At 47.6% G+C, this 21,490-nt stretch overlaps 1 protein-coding gene across 1 annotated transcript in view; it reads right to left on the reverse strand.

Moving 5' to 3' along the window:
* Positions 1–21,490, reverse strand: part of AACS (acetoacetyl-CoA synthetase) — a 124,209-nt gene that overhangs the window by 20,734 nt on the left and 81,985 nt on the right. The window contains exons 10-13 of the mRNA XM_073557087.1: positions 4,821–4,945; positions 2,699–2,763; positions 2,180–2,302; positions 445–558 (exon numbers count right to left, since the gene is read on the reverse strand). Coding sequence (XP_073413188.1) covers positions 445–558; positions 2,180–2,302; positions 2,699–2,763; positions 4,821–4,945 — 427 coding nt within the window. The remainder of the gene's footprint in view (positions 1–444; positions 559–2,179; positions 2,303–2,698; positions 2,764–4,820; positions 4,946–21,490) is intronic.

The following is a 21,490-nucleotide window of genomic DNA, read 5'->3' on the forward strand; positions in this document are numbered from 1 at the left end:
TTCTCCTGTTGCCACCCGCTGCTGCCATAAGAAAAGGATGAGGAGATTGCACCAAATTAATACAAAAAAGGAAAGAAGCTGTGCCTGCCCGCAGTCTGGGGTCCGCAAAATAAATGTGGAGTTTGTCTGAAGTTACAGTCACAATAAACACAATAGCAGATGTCATTTATGAGGGGCTTCTGTGACATCTTGTGATGAGGGTGGCACGTTCATCACACAACTGGGACTATAGCAACAATTCATACATTATTTTCCAATCTACTTTACCATGGCAGCTGGCAACTTTCTACCTCTTCCAGTGTGCCACTTCTGCTCTTATGCGGCATAACATGCTACAAAAGCTTGTGAAAAATCAGTCAGGCTATCGCAGGTACTTCCAATATTCCAATATACAGTCTAATATGGGTCTTATGGGGAAAAACATAAATAAATAAAACAAATCACCTTTTTCATTCCACGCCTCTATCCCCATTGCAAGATTTCGGGCTTGGATTTCCCCTCTGTAAACAGGAATGTTGTGATTTTGTCCCATGAAACAAGATATAATATCTGTGCCACCTAGAAAAAAAATTATATAATATATTATTAATTTATTCATTATATATATATATATATATATATATATACACACACACAAACACACAAGGTTAAAAGGATATAACTTGGTCACTAATAGCATCATGCAAGAAGTAGCAGATTTTAAAGATCAGACCTACATGGACTTAAAGAGTACGTAGACGTGGGAGATGTTCGTGCTGGTCTCCCCTATACTGCACATTCTCAGACAAATAATATAAATATTGAATTTTAGATAGGGGATTGCATTAAAAAAGTGTAGTTTATTTTCGGCCATCTTGATAAAACCTTAGGTACATGACTGGTGAATGACCTGGAGTCACAAAAATATGAAAAAAAAAACTGCTTTTTTCTGTATAGGTGACTAACAAATTTTCCCTGCAAGAAGCAATTTAAAGATTGTGTCAGCAGGTATATGCTGCTTATGCCAGAGTAATAAAGAGTAGGAGTAAAGACTCCAATTCTAAATCTGGGCCACTTACTTGGCTTCTTGCTGTAATTCTGATAAAACACCACTTTATCTGCTGCAGCTCTGCAAGTCCTCTCAATGATAAGCTACTAGTAGTCTTCTATTATCAGGACTTCAGGCTGATTTACATCTTTCTGCCTACACTGTGCATAGACAGAAAACTGCCAATCAATGGCACAGGCAAGGTTAGGCAAAATCGAAGATTGAGAGGACTAGCAGAGCTGCAGCAGATAAAATAGGGCTTTTATCAAAACTACAGCATGGAGCCCAGTAAGTGACACAAAACAGGAATCATTGTCTCTGTCTCTATGTTAAGTTGCCCTCAAATTGGAAAGCATGATGAAACATTATTATTAAATGTTTGGGAAAGGCCGATTCCAGTGGAATTGCAATGTTGCCAAGTATACGTGCATTTTTCCCAATGATGACTGCCTTATCTCATGTATGATCAAGTCAGAGAACATGCAGATATGTCTCCCTTTGTGAGACCATGTACTTTTGTAAGCTCCATCCTATAAGCTGCATCTTTACGTTTAGTAGTATTTTACAGAATAACCTTCAATAAATGGATATAATTAAAAATAAAAATCGAGGATTTGCTCTTGTACCAAATCTTCTTTATCCTTCTATAATGAGCTACAGAAACTCGAGGCAGATTTTAATTAATGTACTTTTACGAACTACAACACACACGCCAGTGAAGAACTCATTTCCCAGTTGGAAATTGCTACATATATCATATTTAATCAGGAGATTGTATTGGTTTTGCTTATAAAGGTTAACTACGTGAAAACTGGAGCAACCAAAAAGTACAATTAAGATGGGTGAAAATATCAAACTGCGCCAAAATCCTGCTAATTAAACATTACACGTCCTCTCCTATCAGTATACCGTTGAGAAAATAACAACCGTGGGAAGCACAGAGACCGGTGGTTCGCACTGGGGGCCTGGACTGGATGTTCTCCTGTGGGTTTCATCGGTTATTTTCCACCGATGCCAAACACAAACTGCTACGTTCATTGGCTGAAGAAGGCCCTAGCGTGTGAGCGAGACTGGGGCCGTGAGCGACGACACTCTAGAATATGTTGTCGCCATATCCAGGCAGTGTAAGATCACAGCTTCTCATATACTTACCAGAGATGGAGCCGAGGAGGACATGATTCTTTATGTGTTCATACACGTAATCGTAGCTTTGTGGCTTCAAAGGCGATCCCGTTGACAATATTGTATGAAGAGTTTGAAGACTGTGCGTTTCACCTGTTAACAAAACATTTTCATCAGTATTTTAAAGTGAAAATCAGGAGTGGCTCCAAAACAAAGGAAAACACAGGACAGGACCCATACCTTCTAACAATTTTTTTTCTCATATGTTCCACTCCTGATATTTGCTTACAGACAGTGAAGAAAGATTGACCAAAACAAACTTACGTGTGAATGATTCCTTAGTCAATACTTTGAATGTTACCAGCCATAACAGGTAATCATTAAACTATTAGGTCCTTCAGATCTCACAGATGGTAGGGATCACCGAGCAGGAACCCCTCTACTGGTCAGACTGGGAAGTAGGAGCAGTTCCTACTCTGGTGGACCTAGCACTTCCACAAATCACATGGTCACCTTGTGATTTCAAATATATGAAAGGAAGAAACTTACGAGGTTTAAGGTTTTTCTCCTCTAGTACGGACAACCACTTGGCTCCAGTTCCCAGAATGGTTATCCTGTAAAAAACAAAGCCCAGGCTTAAGATGGATTGGCATTCTCCACAAGGAGAAACTTTACCATTTAGATCCCCTGTCAGTGGGCTCTCATACGGCCAATAAAGACCTCCTGCTTTGCACTGACGAGTGGCAAAGAACCCGAAATGCATGTCTGCAAATGGAGTATTTGGTTTGGCTCTTTATCCCAAGTCATGTGGCACAGCTATGTAAAGGGAATCTGTCACCAGGTTTTTTGCTCTCATCTGAGAGCAGCATAATGTAGAAAATGAGACCGTGATTCAAGGATGTATCACTTAGTTTACTGGGTGCAGCAGTTGTGACACAGAATTTAGATATAGCTGAGCTCAGAAAGCTGTCCCCGCCAACAGCACAGTTTTCTGTGTACATTGTATATTGACAGTAAACTGCTTATTAGTGGAGGGGGCCTGACTTAACCCATGCCGGCTAGATGACTGAAACCCCCATGCTGCCGAGGGGAATTAACTTTATTTTCTCCCCACAGCGTTCAGGTAAGTGCAGGTGCCGGGCAGGTTAATAACACTATTAACCTGCAGATTAACCCCACATCTAGAGGTGAAAAGTGTTTTTTCTGATGATAGGTTCCCTTTAAGAAACAAGTAGTGAATTAGTAAGAAAACAAACATGACAAACAATGCCTCCATGACTTGAATCAATTTATAGGTATTCATTTTAGTGAATGTGGAAATGCTGAGTCCGTCTGAATATGCCTCCTCAACATTGCATACACCACATAGATGTTGAGGACCTACCGGCACACGGCACCCTCAATGATCAGCTGTTCTCAGCGCCATAGCGGTCGGATGTAAAAGGTTGTGGAGTAGAACAGCACAACTCCATAAACTAGTGGTTGTCAGGTACTGTGGACCAGCTCCATATTCATCAGCTGATCTGTACAACCAGGCAACTGCCATTAAGGTTACCTTCTCACAATGGGCTTTTGATGTTGCAGATTTTCTGTACCTATTAAGTAAATTAGGCTTCCTTGTTAGTACGCTGTGTTTTTTTACACAGAGAAAGTATGCAGCGTCAAAAACTCATCGAGGACACACCCCCTAAATATTTGATGGTGATGTGCTCTCCTGCTCCACAGCTGTTTACATCCGGCTACCACCAGAGGTGAAATCCACTGATCGATGGGGGTGTCGTGTGTCAGACCGCCACCACTCTGAAGACGATGACCTATCCGCATGGTAGCTGGATGGTTTTGCTGCTCAGTTGGGGCAATAATCAGGTAGGCAGTCTACTGTAACAAATCCCATTGACATGGGCTAACGCTAACATATATTCATCTGCCATATAACACTGAGGTTATTACAAAATATCCCACAATTAGAATAACTAGCTCTTTTAGAGAAATAAACGATTTGAGAAAGTAAGATTTGGACGGCCACGGTTAGCCCACCAGTATTTCCTAGATTTGATTAACCTTTCTCTAGAAAGAGTCATCTCTGTGGGACATAACCTTTCATCCGAGCTCTCAGCTAAATGTCACTGGGAAAATACTGCAGAGACGTCCAGGCAAAATTAAATAAGCGTAATGAGTCATTTACTATAAGTTTACAATGTACGACCACGTGGAGAGAGACCGGAATAGTGCCAGCACTCCAGCTAGGGGCTGCCAAGCTTCAGCTGGAACCTCAACCGGTACAATTACACATGTCTATATATTTTAAGTACAAAGTGGTATGTTAATCCATCTTCATATAAAGTGGGTGGTTTGCTTGTCTGCATTGTACTTTCTACAACAATACATCACGAACGGTAGGCGATAAAGTAAGCGCCGGTAATATTTCCTGAACTGCTCAAGTATAAAGTGAATGCCTTCACTTCTAATCACGTAACAACCATAAATCACTGACTATGCCTATGCCGTAGTGGATCACGCAGTGAAATCCTGAACTAGAGGTTAGTATAAAGGACTTTAGTAAAGAAGACACTTTAAAGGCATCTTCCTACACTGGGTTATTTTCTGCCTCTCCCGGACAGAGTCATTCTGATAGACCATTTTGAAGAAGTAGCAGTTTAATCTACTTTACCCCAGCCGGTCCACAAGGTCCCACAGCACATTCGGACTTGGCACAAGAGGAGAGCCATCATAAAGCACCAGAGAGGCTCCGGTGGCAATTGCCGTAACTAGCCAATTCCACATCATCCAGCCAGCCTGCATGGAAAGACATAAATTGTAAGCAGATCTATATGGGATAGTCAAAAAGCAGATGCCAAATCTGCAAGCTGCTCTAATTTCAAGGGTTTATTGCTCACAACCAGATAATGGCACTGCGATGATCATTTTTCACCTAAAAACATAACTAGAATAAAATGGTATCCACTATGTCTAGTAGTTTCCACACCAATATAAAAGGTTTTTCTTTATTTTAAGAATAATGAGACTATGGATTCATTAATGGAGACTGGTGAGTGAGCCAAAGGATTTATTGCAATATGCTACATAGTATATTATATATACAGCTCTGGCAAAAATTAAGAGACCACTGCACAGTTTTATAAAAATCAGCTTCTCTACATGTCTGACAGCCATTCCATTCCAGTGTCAGTTGAATTCCAACCAGAGTACACCTTTCTACTTAATGTCCTTCTGATTAGGTGATCACCTGAACCAAATCTTATTTAACAAAGCAAAGTATAAAAAAACTCTGCAGTGGTGTTTACAATCCTCTTGCAATAGGAGAAACTGGATGGCAAAAAAGTGCTAGTAATATCCCAAAAGTAATAGGAAGGAAAAAATAACTTTTAACTATGCCAAAGGATTTGAAAAGAAAAATCTTGAGTGAGGAAAAGAAGGGCTCAATTCTGGCTTTACTAGCAGAGGGATACAGTGAGCATCATGTTGCCTCCATTCTCAAAATTTCTAAGACGGCAGTCCATTACAACAAGGTCAAGTAGACATTGGGGACAACAAAGTTACAGACTGGCAGAAAACGAAAACGACTCTCCACTAATTGGGATGACCGTCATTTTATTATTCGAATGTCACTCAGCAACTGCAGGATGACATCAAGTGACCTACAAAAGGAATGGCAAATGGCAGCTGGGGTGAAGTGCACGGCAAGAACAGTTCATAAAAGGCTCCTAGAGGCAGGGCTCAAGTCATGTAAAGCTAGAAAAAAGCCTTTCATCAATGAGACGCAAAGGAGAACGAGGCTGAAGTTTGCCAAAGACCATAAGGATTGGACCATAGAGGACTGGAGTAAGGTAATCTTCTCTGATGAGTCTAATTTTCAGCTTTGCCCAACACCTGGTCGTCTAATGGTTAGACAGAGACCTGGAGAGGCATACAAACCACAGTGTCTTGCACCCACTGTGAAATTTTGGAGGAAGATCGGTGATGATCTGGGGATGCTTCAGCAAGGCTGGAATTGGGTAGGTTAATCTTTGCGAAGGATGTATGAATCAAGCCGCATACAAGGTTATCCTGGAAAAACAGTTGATTCCTTCTGCTCAGCCAATGTTCCCCAACTCTGAGGACTGTTTTTTCCAGCAGGACAATGCGTCATGCCACACAGCTAGGTCAATCAATGTGTGGATGAAGGACCACGACATCAAATCCCTGTCATGGCCAGCCCAATCTCCAGACTTGAACCCCATTGAAAACCTCTGGAATGTAATCAAGAGGAAGATGGACAGTCACTAGCCATCAAATAGAGAAGAAATGCTTACATTTTTGTACCAGAAGCAGTGTGAAAGACTGATGGAAAGCATGCCAAGACGCATGAAAGCTGTGATTAAAAATCATGGTTATTCCACAAAATATTGATTTCTGAACTTTTCCTGAGTTAAAACATTATTATTGCTGTTTCTAAATGATTATGAACTTGTTTTCTTAGCATTATTTGAGGTCTGCAAGCACTGCATTTTTTTGTTATTTTGACCATTTCTCATTTTCTGAAAATAAATACAAAATTTCGTGCTTGGAAATCCGAAGACATGTTTTCAGTAGTTTATAGAATAAAAGAACAATTTACACTTTACTCAAAAATATACCTATAAAGAGAAATCAGACAAAATGAAAATTTTGCAGTGGTCTCTTAATTTTTGCCAGATATATAAATAAATATATATATATATATATATATATATATATATATATATATGTATATAATATATATTCTGTCTGAAGCCTCTATAGACTGCGCAAGCGCGACGCGCCTGCGCAGTCTTGCTCCAGACAGAGCGATGCATCCCCCCACAGAGTGACACAGACCCCCAAGAGATTGCGGTATGCGTAAGCACTGAACGCATACCGCGATCTCTGCAACACCTTACCTAGCCGGTGTTGCTGTTGCCGCGGGGTCTTGCGCCTTCATGTGACGTCAGAAGAGGGAGGGTTATGGCGTCTGAATCGGCGCCTGCGCAGTCCGCGCTTACCGCCGCCATTTTGTAGAAGACACACTGCAGTGTGTCTTCAAAAATATGGCGGCGGAAAGCGAGGACTGTGCAGGCACAGAGTCCGGCACCACAACACGCCCACTGCAGACATGAATCGGCGCCTGTGCAGTCCGCGTTTACGGACGCCATTTTATTGAAGACACACTGCAGTGTGTCTTCAAGAATGTGGCGACGGAAAGCGCGGACTGCGCAGGCGCCGATTCATGTCTGCAGTGGGCGTGTTGTGGTGCTGGACTGGGCCCCTGCGCAGTCCTCGCTTTCCACCGCCATGTTCTTGAAGATACACTGCAGTGTCTTCAAGAACATGGCGGCGGAAAGCGGGGACTGCGCAGGCGCCCAGTCCAGCACCACAACACACGCAGAACAGGACAGCGCTAGACACGGGGAAGAAAGGTGAGTAGAATTTTTTTTTTTTTTTTTTAATCTGTGCAGTTTAATAGGGGTGAGGGGGAACATTCATATCAGGATTGGGGGGTGAGGGGACCATGCATACCAGGAATGGGGGGTGAGGGGACCATGCATACCAGGATTGGGGGGTGAGGGGACCATGCATACCAGGATTGGGGGGTGAGGGGATCATGCATACCAGGATCGGGGGGTGAGGAGACCATGCATACCAGGATAGGGGGTGAGAGGAACATGCATACCAGGATAAGGATGAGGGGGCCACACATACCATAATATGGATGAGAGGGCCGTGCATACCAGGATTGGGGGTGAGGGGACCATACACACCAGGATAGGGATGAGGGGTGCACCACATGCCAGGATGGGAGACCATATACAAATAAAAAAGCCCGCCACCCGTGCGTAGAATGGGTTCATGGCTAATATATATATATATATATATATATATATATATATATATATATATATATATATATATATAGTGGTGTAATAACCACTGAGTCCACTAGAGGGCGCTGTGTGATGTCCCAGGAGAAAGGATGAATGGCAGAATACCGAATGGCCGTTATGTATCTTAAAGTGGGTGGCTTTGGGATGGAGACTTATGTGTTGATCAGCAGTGATACTGCTGAGGTGTTGTTTCAATGTGTAAGGGAGAAGTCTCCAGGTAACTAGAGAGATGGGCGGACCTGGTTACCTACAAATCCACCCAGGGGGTGTGTTAAAGCACTATTGTAAAGCGTGTGTAAAGGCTTGAAGGACCTGTGATGAGGTCAGAGTCATGTGACCCAGTGGGCGTGGCTATGAACCATATAATGTGGCCAGGGTAGGTCACATGGGGGTGAATGCTGGGACCTGGTTGGTCCAGTGTGGAAGGTCTCGCTGAGATGGGGCTTCCTGCCTGACAGCACGTGTGGACACTGTGTTTAATGGCTGCAAGTGCCTGAGAGTTCCCTGGAGGGAATGAATGTCTGCAGTATGGAGAAGCAGCCATGAGAGAACCCTGACGGGGTGAGATATAACTGTGAGGCTGTAAAGCCTGCGTATTGGACATTGCTAACAAAGTGAAGCTCTGTCATGGACGCTATGCCATTTATATATTGCTGGTCATGGTTTATGATGTTTAATAAACCGCATGTACCATTCTGAGTTTGTGGAAAACCTGTGCCGGATCTGATTTTGTGGCTGCCAAGCGAGTGATCCCCTACCTAAATGACAGTGCTACCTCACATTTGGTGGAGAAAGCTATGGGCATTGTTGTAGCCTTGTTGCTGGGAGCAACGGAAGAGGACTGCAAAGTCGGTTGCCAAGGGCAACGCTGAGCCAGGAGGGCTGACGGTTGGGGAAGCCACTGCCCGGCTGTGGTTCTGGAACCGTGGGGCGGCCTAGTGAGTAAGGCACTGTCCGGATCGGTGAGCCCAGTGCGGCCGTTTCCCCATGAGAAAGAGACTTATAGGACACCTCTGCGGTAGAGGGGTCCGTGAACCTGCGCGGCCAGCAGGTGATGGTCGTGAAAACCATGTTGTTCTGACCGGGGTCAGTGAGAAAGAGACTGGTGATTGCTATAGGGTGCCTCTGTGGAGAAGAGGTATCCGAGGACCTGTGTGGCCGACACGGGTAACGGACAGGTGTTCGTGTGGTACTGACCTGGGTCAGTGAGTAAGACTGTGTACCTGGAGGGTTCAGTGAGCAAGGTTCTGGAGGGTCAGTGTTGGGAGATTCTATGAGAAGAATCGGATCCATGGAGCACGTGGTATGAACTTGGACCTGGTGAGGCGTGAGTGTTGGGCAGTTTCAGGCAGAAACGGATGTCCTGAAGAGCACCCGCTGAGCCCCTGGACCTGGTGAGGCCGGTATGTTGGGAAACCCTGGGAGGACGGCCGCTCCCTGAATAGCACCCGGTGCGCCCTGTGGGTTGGATGGTCTCAGGCGGAGACGGTACGTCCTGAATAGCACACAGACAGGACACGTGAGTTTTTGTGGGTTTTTTTCCTTCTTTTCTCAACTCAGCCTGTGGTGGCTCAGTGGGAGTCAAGAAGGGGACAAGCGGCTTCCGGTAACTCGGCGTGGTTACGAAGGGGACAAGCGGCTTCCTGTAACTCAGCGGGGTTACGAAGAGGACACCAGCCGCTGTGTGTGAACAGCAGCTGGTGGTGTTGGTGATCGGTGACTGTTATGAGTTCATTTTCCCCTTCACCATTGAGGTCTGATGAACTCCCTCTTCTGGTGAAGGAAGGTAGTGAGGCTGATTACCAAGCACCTGAGCTGGGAGAGGATGACTGGGCGACGGGGATCTCTGACTGGATATAAGGCAGCCGACGCCCTTCTGCCTCGCTGGTGATTTCTCTGTGAAATTCTAGGAGACCAGTTTGATTCCTGCTCCTCAAAAGCTAAGTTTTCTGCTTTGCCTTTTTGCATTTGTGTTTTGGTTTTAGTTTGCCTTGCTTTTCTGGATTCTGCCATTCCCTGCTGGGGTGAGCTGAATTCCTTTTTTGTCGGTTTGCTCTGTCTTCAGAAAATACCTGAGTACTGACATAGTCTTTTTGAAGCCTAGCGTCTTCAGGGCCTTTTTCCCTGTCAGTCTGTTGGCTCTTATTTTGATAGGGTTTTTCGCGGATTGCAGACAGCAGCTTTCCTATCCTGTCCTATCTAGTTAGCTTGGGCCCCATCATTTGCTCAGTCTATCTTTCTAACTGTGTTAGTGTTTTTTCATCTTGCTTCACCGTCATTATATGTTGGGGGCTGCCTATTGCTTTGGAGTCTGCTCTGGGGCAGTTTAGATTTCCCTTTCTGTCTTTAGGCTAGGCAGTTCTCCGGCTGTGATCGAGGGGTCTAGGGCATCGTAGGAACCCCCCACGGCTACTGCTAGTTGTTGATAGGTTCAGGGGTCTGCAATCCGATGGTGGTGTGTAGTACCGTAAAAGAGACAAACTGTGTTGTGTGAACTTTGGTCTAAGGAGACCGGTATAACGGACATGGGGAAATCCCGAAAGGGGGCGGTGGCCCAAATCGGGGTGGTAGCCCAAAAGGGGGTGGTAACGGGGCGGTGACCCAAATTGGGGTGGTAACCCAAAAAGGGGTGGAGTCCCGGGAGGGGGCGGTGACCCAAATTGGGGTGATTCAGGAAATGGCAGCACTGGTTGCCTCAGTGGGTATGTCTGGGGAACCGCAGTGTGTCTGTATGAGTTTTGAGGAGTGCAGCATGTATTTTCCAGATAATGACGGGCTACAGGTGTGAACCGTGATGCTGCACCAGGAAGGAGTCTCTGGTAGACTGGACGCAGAGAATCAGGTGACTGACAGGAACTCCGCTTGTTTTATCTCTGACCGAGAAAACCGCCAGGGTTCGCTGTAAACATGGGGTCACGGTGAACTATGCAGTAGACCGAGTAATGTTTGAGGGGACCAAAGGTGGTGTCTGCCAAGGGGTCGGGATACCACGAGACTTAGTCTATGCCTTAGAGAGGGGCCGGGACTGTGTTTTGTTTGATGACGTATGGTCGGACGATGGAGACGTTTCGACTGTGGGGCCAGCAGACACTGAGACAGTGACGGCTCCTGACGTGGACAGGTCAGAGGTAGAACTGACCGGGAAAAGAAGTACATCTGCCCAACTGACCGACCTGACGTCTCGTGACAAGACAGATGGGGGGCTGGGAGATGAGGTGACTGGAGTGGACACACGGTCAGAGGGTAACTGGAGGGTTGACTCGGATGATCGGCGTGACTCTTACTCTAGGGGTGACTGTGGTTCTGAGAGAGAAAGGGAGCAGAGACTGGATGAGCTAGAGAAAGAAGTCTTCGATCTCAGCGGTCACCTGGCATCGTGGCAAGGTCTGAATAAGTCCCTCAGAGAAGAGGTAGGAGTACTAACAAACACTGTAAGAGGTCTTCTGCGGGAGAAGAAGTGGGACGAAGACTTACAGCGGCCAGGCCTGAGTGAGGAACAGTGTGAAGACAAAAAGAAACTGAAAAGTATGGAAGCAGAGGTGATTCGTTTGCAGATGGAGCTTGCTGCTGCAGACTGTGCTAAAAAACAAGCACAGCAGGAAAAGATGAACTGGCTGATGTGATTGCCAACAACAGAGGTGAAGGTGCTCTGGCATGACGCCACTGCAGCTAGGCGTGGGAGCGCCGCTATCTAGCACCACTGCACCAGCCATCTTTCTTGGGCTATTCTCTTGGGAGTTCTGTTCTTCCTTATTCAAAGATCCGAATTTCAATTCAGCGATAAAAGTGATAAAGGCTCGGATTGAGCCGAAACGTCGTATTAAATTATATCGCTTCTACTTCGTGCTATATATACTTGTTTGGCTCCCACATGTTTTGTATATAATAAAAATAAGCACTTATTTGCATAAAGAAACCCCTCTGAGTGTGCGGTGATTTATATTATTATTGGTAATAGGACCTACAGGTCTGTTACACCTGCACCTCGCTATTGGACTTGAGTGCACGCTAACCTCCTGGTTACGTTTGGAAGAAAAGAGGCGGTTAGAGTCTCGCATTGTTCAACTTGAAGAAGTGGAGGAAGAACACGGCAACGCTGAATTAGCCAATGACAAGCTGAGAAAGGCCACACTTCAGGTTGACCAGATGGATGCTGATCTGAAGACAGAACGTAGTAAGGCTCAGAAGAATGAGAATGCCCGTCAGCAATTAGTTCGCCAGAATAAGGACTTAGAAGCAAAGGTTGCACTACTGGAGGAACAGCTTGATGCAGAAATTAAAGTGCGACAATCTGCTAGCAAACAAGTACGTCGTACGGAGAAAAAACTGAAGTTTGTACTAAGGCAAATGGATGATGAAAGCCGTAATTCTGAGCAGTACCAAGACCTGGCGGAGGGAAAAGATGTGCGTCTGAAACAGTTGAAACGCCAGGTGGAAGAAGCAGAGAAACATGGATTTTTGTGAGTACTCACCGTAAAATCCTTTTCTTCGAGACGCTCATTGGGGGACACAGGTACTGTGGGTGTATGCTACTGCCGTCTGGAGGCTGACACTAAGTATACAAAAAAAAGTTAGCTCCTCCTCCACCGCATACACCCTCGCCCTGATTGCGGGCGGAAACCAGTTTAGTGCAATAGCAGTAGGAGAACACAAAAACAATTTAGACTTAAAGCAGAATACCATATGTCTGAAAAAGGACCACCCTAATTTAAAAAAGGAACTATATTCATTAAATAAACAAGAGCCAACTGGCTACTAGGGTGGGTGCTGTGTCCCCCAATGAGCGACTCGGAGAAAAGGATTTTACGGTGAGTACTCACAAAAATCCATGTTTCTCCTTCGTCTCATTGGGGGACACAGGTACTGTGGGACGTCCTAAAGCAGTCCCTGGGTGGGAAGTCAACTCACTAATCCAAGCCGCATGCCCTCCTGTCTAAAGGTGCGCCACTGCTGCATGGAGAATTTTTCTACCCAGGCTCGCATCTGACGAAGCCTGAGTATGAACATTGTAATGCTTAGAAAAAGTATGCAGGCTGGACCAGGTTGCCGCCTTGCATACCTGCTCTGCCGAAGCCTGGTGCCGAAGCGCCCAAGAGTGCGCCCTATCCCTGCTGGAATCGGTGTGCCTCTAATACGGTAAGCCTCTTGAATAGTTAGATGAATCCATCTGGCTACGGTCGACCTTGAGGCTGCGAGCCCCTTCCTGCGCCCTTCGGGGATCACAAACAGTGAGTCTGTCTGGCGAAAAGGTGCCGTCCGCGACACGTACCTCCTGAGCGCTCTTACTACACTGTGTTCCAAATTATTATGCAAAAAATATTTCCTCATATTTTCTCTAAATTACCTATATGAATTGCAGTCATTGTTATTTTCCAGTCATCTACTATTCTAGTATAATTGCAATGTTTTTGAACAAACTGCCTATGAAAACAGTATATTTTTTAAAATAATAAACACTCAAAATGCATGTTCCAAATTATTATGCACAGCAGAGTTTTCAACCTTTTTATTTTTATTTTGAACAAAAAAATGGTCAATTGTGAAATTAGAAGCATTATCAGCTTATTACAAAATGAAATCAAACAGTTTTCAAGTCAAAACTTTATTCTAGGTGATGTTACATTTGCACATAGGACCCCTTGTTCGAAAGAAGCTTCTGAACTCTCTCGTCCATTGAATTTGTCAGTTTTTGGATGGTTTGTGCTTCAATTGTTTTGCATGTGGACAGAATGCCCCCCAGAGCTGTTGCTTAGATGTGAACTGCCTTCCGCCATCATAGACACTCCTTTTGATGATGCTCCAGAAGTTCTCAATGGGGTTGAGGTCAGGGGAAGATGGTGGCGACACCATAAGTTTGTCCTCCCGTAGCAGCCAGAGATGCAGATGTGTTATTTACTGCATGAGACGGTGCATTATCATGCATGAAAATGATCTTTCTGCGGAAAGCACGGTTCTTCCTCTTGAACCATGGCAGGAAGTGCTGTTTTAGAAACTCCACATAGATTATGGAGTTCATCTTTACCCCTTCAGGGATCCTAAAGGGGCCGACAATCTCTCTCCCCATGATTCCAGCCCAAAACATTACTCCACCTCCTCCTTGTTGGCGCCTTAGCCGTGTTTTCATGGGGTGTCCATCAACCAGCCATCCTCCACTCCATACATCTGGACCATCGAGCGTTGCACGGCACTCATCGGTGAACAAAACAGTTTGGAAGTCAGTCTTCATGTATCGTTTGGCCTACTGGAGCCGTTTCTGCTTGTGTGCAGTGGATAGAGGTGGTTGACAGGATGGCTTACGCACAGCTGCAAACCTCTGAAGACCCTGCATCTTGTTGTTTGGGGGATGCTGGAGGCACCAGCAGCTTCAAAAACTTGTCTGCTGCTACGACAAGGCATTTTTGCAGCTGCTCTTTCAACCTGACGCAATTGCCTGTTGGAAAGAGTCCTCAATTTTTCCTTTTCAGCACGCACACGTGTGTGCTGGGAATCGGCTACATACTTCTTGATTGTGCGATGATCACGATGAAGTGTCTTGGCAATGTTGATTGTAGTCATGCCTGGACCTAAATACTCCACAATTTGTTGCTTCTCAGCAGCCGACACATCCTTTTTCTTTCCCATTTTGGCAAAAAATGTAGGCTGCTTAATAATGTGGAACAGCCTTCTTAAGTAGTCTTGCCTTTATTTGGACACACCTGCCAAACTAATTTGCACAGATATCTACAATTGCTTTCAGTGATATAAAGAGCCCTGACACACATCACCATCAATGAGTTTAAATGACAAACAAAAAAATTCTAACCTTATCACTCAAACTCTTTTTGCATAATAATTTGGAACACAGTTTAGGTCCAAAGTGTGGAGTGCCCTTTCCACTCTATGTACTGGCGCTGGACAAAATGAAGGCACACAATGTCCTCATTAATGTGGAAAGAGGACACGACCTTTGGCAGAAAGGGAGGAGCTGGTCTAAGGACCACCTTATCCTTGTAAAAGGTAAGAAACGGTGCTCTACAAGATAGGGCTGCCAACTCCAAAACCCACCTAATGGAAGTTATGGCTACCAAGAATACGACCTTCCTGGAAAGGTATGATAATGAAATTTCTTGTAACGGCTCACAAGGAGCTTCCTGCAGGACACTCAGGACCAGGTTAAGATCACAGGAGTCTATGGGCGCTCTATAGGGGGGCACCAAATGAGAGACCCCTTGAATGAACGTCTTGACCTGAATATTAGTAGCGATCCTTCGCTGGAAGAGGACAGACAAGGCCGATATCTGTCTCCTAAGGGAGCTCGGGGCCAATCCTGCGTCTAGGCCTGACTGAAGAAAAGCCAGGATGTTGGGAACCGAGGACAGTGGAGCAACCCCGTGCTCTCGACGCCAACGAAAGAAAACCTTCCAAGTGTGATGGTAAATTCTCGTCGAGGTAGGCTTCCGGGCGCTAACTATTGTAGCAACCACTTCACGCCCAAACCCCGGCTGGGTCAGAATCCAAGATTCAACGGCCATGCCGTCAAACACCGAGCCCCTGAGTTCGGGTGGCAGATCGGCCCCTGAGACAGTAAGTCTGGTCGTTCCGGCAGACGCCAAGGAACGTCTGCGAGGAGCTGCACTAGATCTGCGTACCATGCTCGACGGGGCCAGTCTGGGGCCAGCAGAATTGCCGGAACCCCCTCTGTCTTGATTTTCCTGATGACCCTCGGAAGTAGTGGGGGAAACAGGTATGGGAGCCGAAACTGGTTCCATGGTAGGACCAACGGATCCACTGCAATTGCTCGCGGGTCTTGAGACCGAGCGACAAACACGGCCACTTTGGCGTTTACCCTGGAGGCCATCAGATCCACGTCCGGTGTCCCCCACCGTTGGTAAATCTGCTGGAAGACTTCGGGGTGCAGGGACCATTCCCCGGCCACGACACCCTGCCGGCTTAGGAAGTCCGCTGCCCAATTTTCCACGCCTGGTATGTGGACTGCTGAGTGGTTCCCTTCGGCACAGCGTAGTACATGCTCTATCTCGCGCATGGTTGCCCTGCTGCGCGTGCCTCCCTGGTGATTCACGTACGCCACCGCCGTGGCGTTGTCCGATTGAATCCGGACAGGATGTCCTGCTAGAATGTGCTGGAAATGTTGCAGTGCCAACCGCACCACTTGTATCTCCAGCAAGTTGATCGGGAGGCGTGCCTCCTGATCCGACCTTTGCCCCTGAGCCATCTGATGGCGAAAAACTGCTCCCCAACCGAGAAGACTCGCATCGGTTGTGATCACCAACCATTGATCTGGGGGAAAGGGTTTTCTCCTGAAGAAGAGAGGAGTCGCGCGTCCACCACTGCAGTGACCGTTTGACTCGAAAGGACAACCTGCACTGATGATCGAGCGTGAATAGACTCCTGTCCCAAGATGTCAAGAGAGCGTGCTGCAGGGGACAAAGATTAAATTGGGCAAACGGAATCGCTTCCATTGCCGCCACCATCCTACCTAGAACCCTCATCCCGAACCGAATGGTGTGAGGGCCTGGTTGTTGAAGTTTCCGAACTCCCTGCCGGAGCGCTTGAGCCTTGTCCTGAGGGAGAATTACCAACCCTCGGGAGGTGTCAAAAATCATCCCTAGGAACGAAATCCTCTGAGCTGGGACAAGGTATGACTTCTTCCCGTTGACCAACCATCCTAGGCGCGATAGGGTATCCAGCGTGATGTTGACATTTTCCTCAGATGCCCGAAAGGACGGTTCTTTAACCAAGAGGTCGTCTAAGTACGGTAAAACCACTATGCCCCGAGAGTGTAGAATGGCCATGACGACCGCCATTACCTTTGTGAATACTCTGGGGGCGGTGGCCAACCCGAAAGGCAGAGCTACAAATTGGAAATGCTGACCATCGATTGCAAAACCTAGGAAACTTTGATGCGGGGGAAAAATAGGGATGTGCAGGTAAGCATCCTGGACGTCGATCGAGGCCAAGTATTCTCCCTGCTCCATGGCCGATATGACTGAACGGAGAGATTCCATTCGAAACTGCCTGATTCTGATGAACCTGTTTGGGAGCTTTAGGTCCAGAACCGGCCCTACTGTCCTGTCCTTCTTGGGAACCGCGAACAGGTTGGAATAAAAACCTTGAGTTCTCTCGCACTCTGGTACAGGGACAATGACCCCGTTGCGCTGAAGTACCTTGATGGCCCCTAGCAACGCCTCTGCCCGTGATTCCGCTTTGGGAAGCTGGGAAGGAAAAAATCGTCTTGGAGGCTGTCTGACAAATTCTATTTTGTACCCGGACGACACTAATTCCGCCACCCATGTGTCGCATGCTACCACGACCCAGACGTGGCGGAACCGGAGTAGACGTCCGCCCACTCTGCCGTCCTCGGGTAACGGATGCCCCGAGTCATTTGGCTGAGGGCTTCTGGGACCTGGCCCCCCTTGATCTGGGCGGGCGGCCTCGCATCCTGCCCAGCGGGTTGGCTCTATACGTGACCTGACGCTCCTTGTCTTGGTTGTAGCGAGCTGGGGTGGCAGAACTGGCCGCTGCCATCCACCCGGGGCTGCGAAATGCTCGAAAGCGTGCCTGAGGCTGACGAAGTGGCAGTTTAATTTTCTGCTGTGGGAGAAAACTGCTTTTTCCCCCCGTAGCATCTGAGATGAGTTTGTCCAATTTTTCCCCAAACAGGCGGCTACCCTGATAAGGCAGGGAAGTCAAGGATTTCTTGGAAATCGAATCAGCCCGCCATAGCCTTAACCACAGGGCTCTCCTAATGGCGATTGCATTCGCCGCTGCTAGTGCTGCGCAATTAGCAGCATCTAAGGACGCATTGATTAAATAGTCACCCGCCATCGCGATCTGACCTGCTATCTCAGACACTTCCATCGGCAGGTCTCTATCCTGTAGGACCTTATTTAAAGAATCTGACCATGACATCATGGCCTTGGCTACCCATGTTGCCGCAAATGAAGGAGAGAGTGCTGATCCTGATGCCTCATACACCGAGCGGGCCAAACTCTCTATGAGCCGATCAGTGGGGTCTGTAATGGAAGAAACACTAGGCACCGACAACAAAGTTCTTGAGGTCAAGCGTGACACTGGGGGATCCACAACCGGAGATTCCGCCCATCTCTTACAGAGCTCTGGTGCAAACGGATATCTCGTTTCTAGCGTTTTTTGGCCCGAAAAACGCTTGTCTGGACGTTCCCTGTGACGCTGCACTATGTTCTCGAACTCTGGAGGAGTGCTAAACCCTCTATGCGGTCGCCTGGCCTTCTTAAAGGATACCTTATGACCTGAGGTTAGGGAGACGTCCTCCTCAATACCCAAAGTCTGACTGACAGCTTCAATGAGACTGTCTACCGTCTCCTGACACCCCGGGGTATCCAGGTCCAGGGATTCCTCCGCGTCATAACCTGAACTCTGCTCGCTCCCGGAAAATGGTGACGGTGAACGAGATGCCGCACTCACGGATGCCGAAGCACCGGAGGGGCGCGGAGACGCAGTGTGGGTTCTCTTCCTATGCGTCTGCCTAGAGAGAGTGCGGCCCCTGCAGGCCGGAGGCTCCTGTGAGGTGAATGAACCTTCTCAGACAGGCGAGCCATCGTCTCTGCACCTATCCGGGGCCTGAAGGGTCTTGATCGCCTTCGTAAGCGAAACCATGGACCGCAAGAGTGATAACGCCCATTCCAGGGGATCTAGACCCCTGGGCTCCGTCACAGGGGAGGGCTACTGGGCGCGTTCGGAGTCACAGGCTTCACATAACTTAATAGTCTGCGCTCATGGGAACATAACCCCACAGGAAACAGATGCGGCATAAAGGAACGTGTGCGTTTTTCCTTTCCCAGACATATTGCTGATTAGGCCAATTTATGAAAATTCGATGGGAAAGGAGGCAGAGGAGGATAACCCCTTAATGCATGTAGTGTGGCTCCGGGACGGGGTCGCACTTACCCTGCTCCTGTGTGCCCCCCACGCTCCTGGGTCTGCCTCCGATGCGCTCCTTCACCTCTGCGCAGGCTGCGAGGTGCTCTCCCGGTCGCGGCCTACCCTGTACTAAAAGCCGTGGCCTCAATTTATCCGGCGCCCGCCATAGCCACGGGGGGCGGAACTTTCACCCGCGGCCTAGGCCGAAGCCGCGGGCTAAATTAGTCACCGCCCGCTTGAGCGCTGGCAGCCCCGCTACCCCGGCGATCCCGCCGGTCTCAACTCTCCTTCACCTCCGCTGGCGGTGCTCCACATCCGTGGCCCTGCTGACTTTCATGCCGCTCTCCTCAGCCACGTACAGGTACAGGGAGGGAGGAGGGGAAGCGAGGAGAGGAGGGGGGGTAATGGAGACTGCCAATCGCAGCCTTAGCCCCCACTGGCAACAAGTGGCAAACATCAGGGGATTTAATAGTGCGACCCCCTGCCAAACGCTGCCCAGGGCCCTCCCCAGCTCCATACCTGCTACTCCAGCCACTCGGTAGCGGCACCTGGGGTAATTCATTTTTGGACGATGCAGGCACTCTAGCTCCGTCTGCCTTCAGGAGCGAGGAGAGGGACCGTCCGCCGCCATGCAGCACCGCCATCTTGCGTTGGTGGAGCAGTGGGGGCCGCACAGACTAGTCTTGTGCCTCTGTGCAAGCCCATGGTTTCAATACCTAGGGGTGGACAGGGCTAAGTCTGGAATAATGTCCCACGTCGCGGGAAAGGATACGTGGAGGGATACTCACACGTGCTCGCCCGTTGATGGTTTGGGGAAATCGGATCCTTTCAATAGGATGCATTGCCCCTGTCTTATCTTCATAAAAATAAAAAAGAAAAATAGATGTCCGGGGAAAAGTCCCAGAGATGTCCCTCGGTGCGGGAAAGGATACGCGGAGGTGATACTCAACGCGTGCTCGCCTGTTGATGGTTTGGGGAGATAGGACCCTTTAAATAGGATCCGTCACGCCTGTCTCATCTTCACAGCAAGAAAGCAAAAAAAAAATAGTCTGGAGAGATCCAGACTGTGTGTGACTCCATAGGACACTAAGCAAAAAACTGGTTTCCGCCTGCAATCGGGGCGAGGGTGTATGCGGCAGAGGAGGAGCTAACTTTTTTTTTTGCATACTTAGTGTCAGCCTCCAGTCGGCAGTAGCATACACCCACAGTACCTGTGTCTCCCAATGAGACGAAGGAGAAAGAGGCTCAACGTGCCAATACGTTGCACCGTAGATTACAGTGTGAACTGGAGGTTGCTACAGAGACAGCAGATGCAAAGAACTGTGAGGTTAATGCACTGAAAAGTAAACTTAGATGTGGTGGGGTACCATTTGTTACAAGACCCTTAGATAGAGAAAGGATGGTGACTAACCAGTGTCTGACGACGCAGACAGACCGTGACTGGAGGGTCAAAGCCAATGACCGATATTCTGACAGCTGGAGGCGGGGGAGGTCTATCGTAGGAACGAGGCCGTATGACAGATGGAGACGGTTCTCTCGACCTGTGGGGCAAGGTAGTGAGTGCCCGGTCGCGAGACCCTGGTGTAATGTTGTGTGTTCAACCCCACAAGTTTGAACAGAGGGGGGAGGTATGTGTAGTAACCACTGAGTCCGCTAGGGGGTGCTGTGTGGATGTCCCAGGAGAAAGGATGAATGGCAGAATACTGAATGGCCGTTATGTATCTTAAAGTGGGTGGCTTTGGGATGGAGACTTATGTGTTGATCAGCAGTGATACTGCTGAGGTGTTGTTTCAATGTGTAAGGGAGAAGTCTCCAGGTAACTAGAGAGATGGGCGGACCTGGTTACCTACAAACCCACCCAAGGGGTGTGTTAAAGCACTATTGTAAAGAGTGTGTAAAGGCTTGAAGGACCTGTGATGAGATCAGAGTCATGTGACCCGGTGGGCGTGGCTATGGACCATATAATGTGGCCAGGGTAGGTCACATGGGGGTGAATGCTGGGACCTGGTTGGTCCAGTGTGGAAGGTCTCGCTGAGATGGGGCTTCCTGCCTGACAGCACGTGTGGACGCTGTGTTTAATGGCTGCAAGTGCCTGAGAGTTCCCTGGAGGGAATGAATGTCTGCAGTATGGAGAAGCAGCCATGAGAGAACCCTGACGAGGTGAGATAAAACTGTGAGGCTGAAAAGCCTGCGTATTGGACATTGCTAACAGAGTGAAGCTCTGTCATGGACGCTATGCCGTTTATATATTGCTGGTCATGGTTTATGATGTTTAATAAACCGCATGGACCGTTCTGAGTGTATGGAAAACCTGTGCCGGATCTGATTTTGTGGCTACCAAGCGAGTGATCCCCTACTTAAATGACAGCGCTACCTCACTATATATATGTATATATATATATATATATATATATATATATTATTTTATTAGCCTTGGCAGCAGCTACCTGGCTTTGGTCACTAAGGTTGAATTTGGTGTCCACCCACCAAACACCCAAGCCTTTTTCAGTTGTACTAAGTGTTCTATAGTTTAAGACATGTG

Source organism: Dendrobates tinctorius, unplaced genomic scaffold (genome assembly GCF_039654945.1).
Source record: "Dendrobates tinctorius isolate UK_male_01 unplaced genomic scaffold, ASM3965494v1 ptg000243l, whole genome shotgun sequence".
NCBI lineage: Eukaryota > Metazoa > Chordata > Amphibia > Anura > Dendrobatidae > Dendrobates > Dendrobates tinctorius.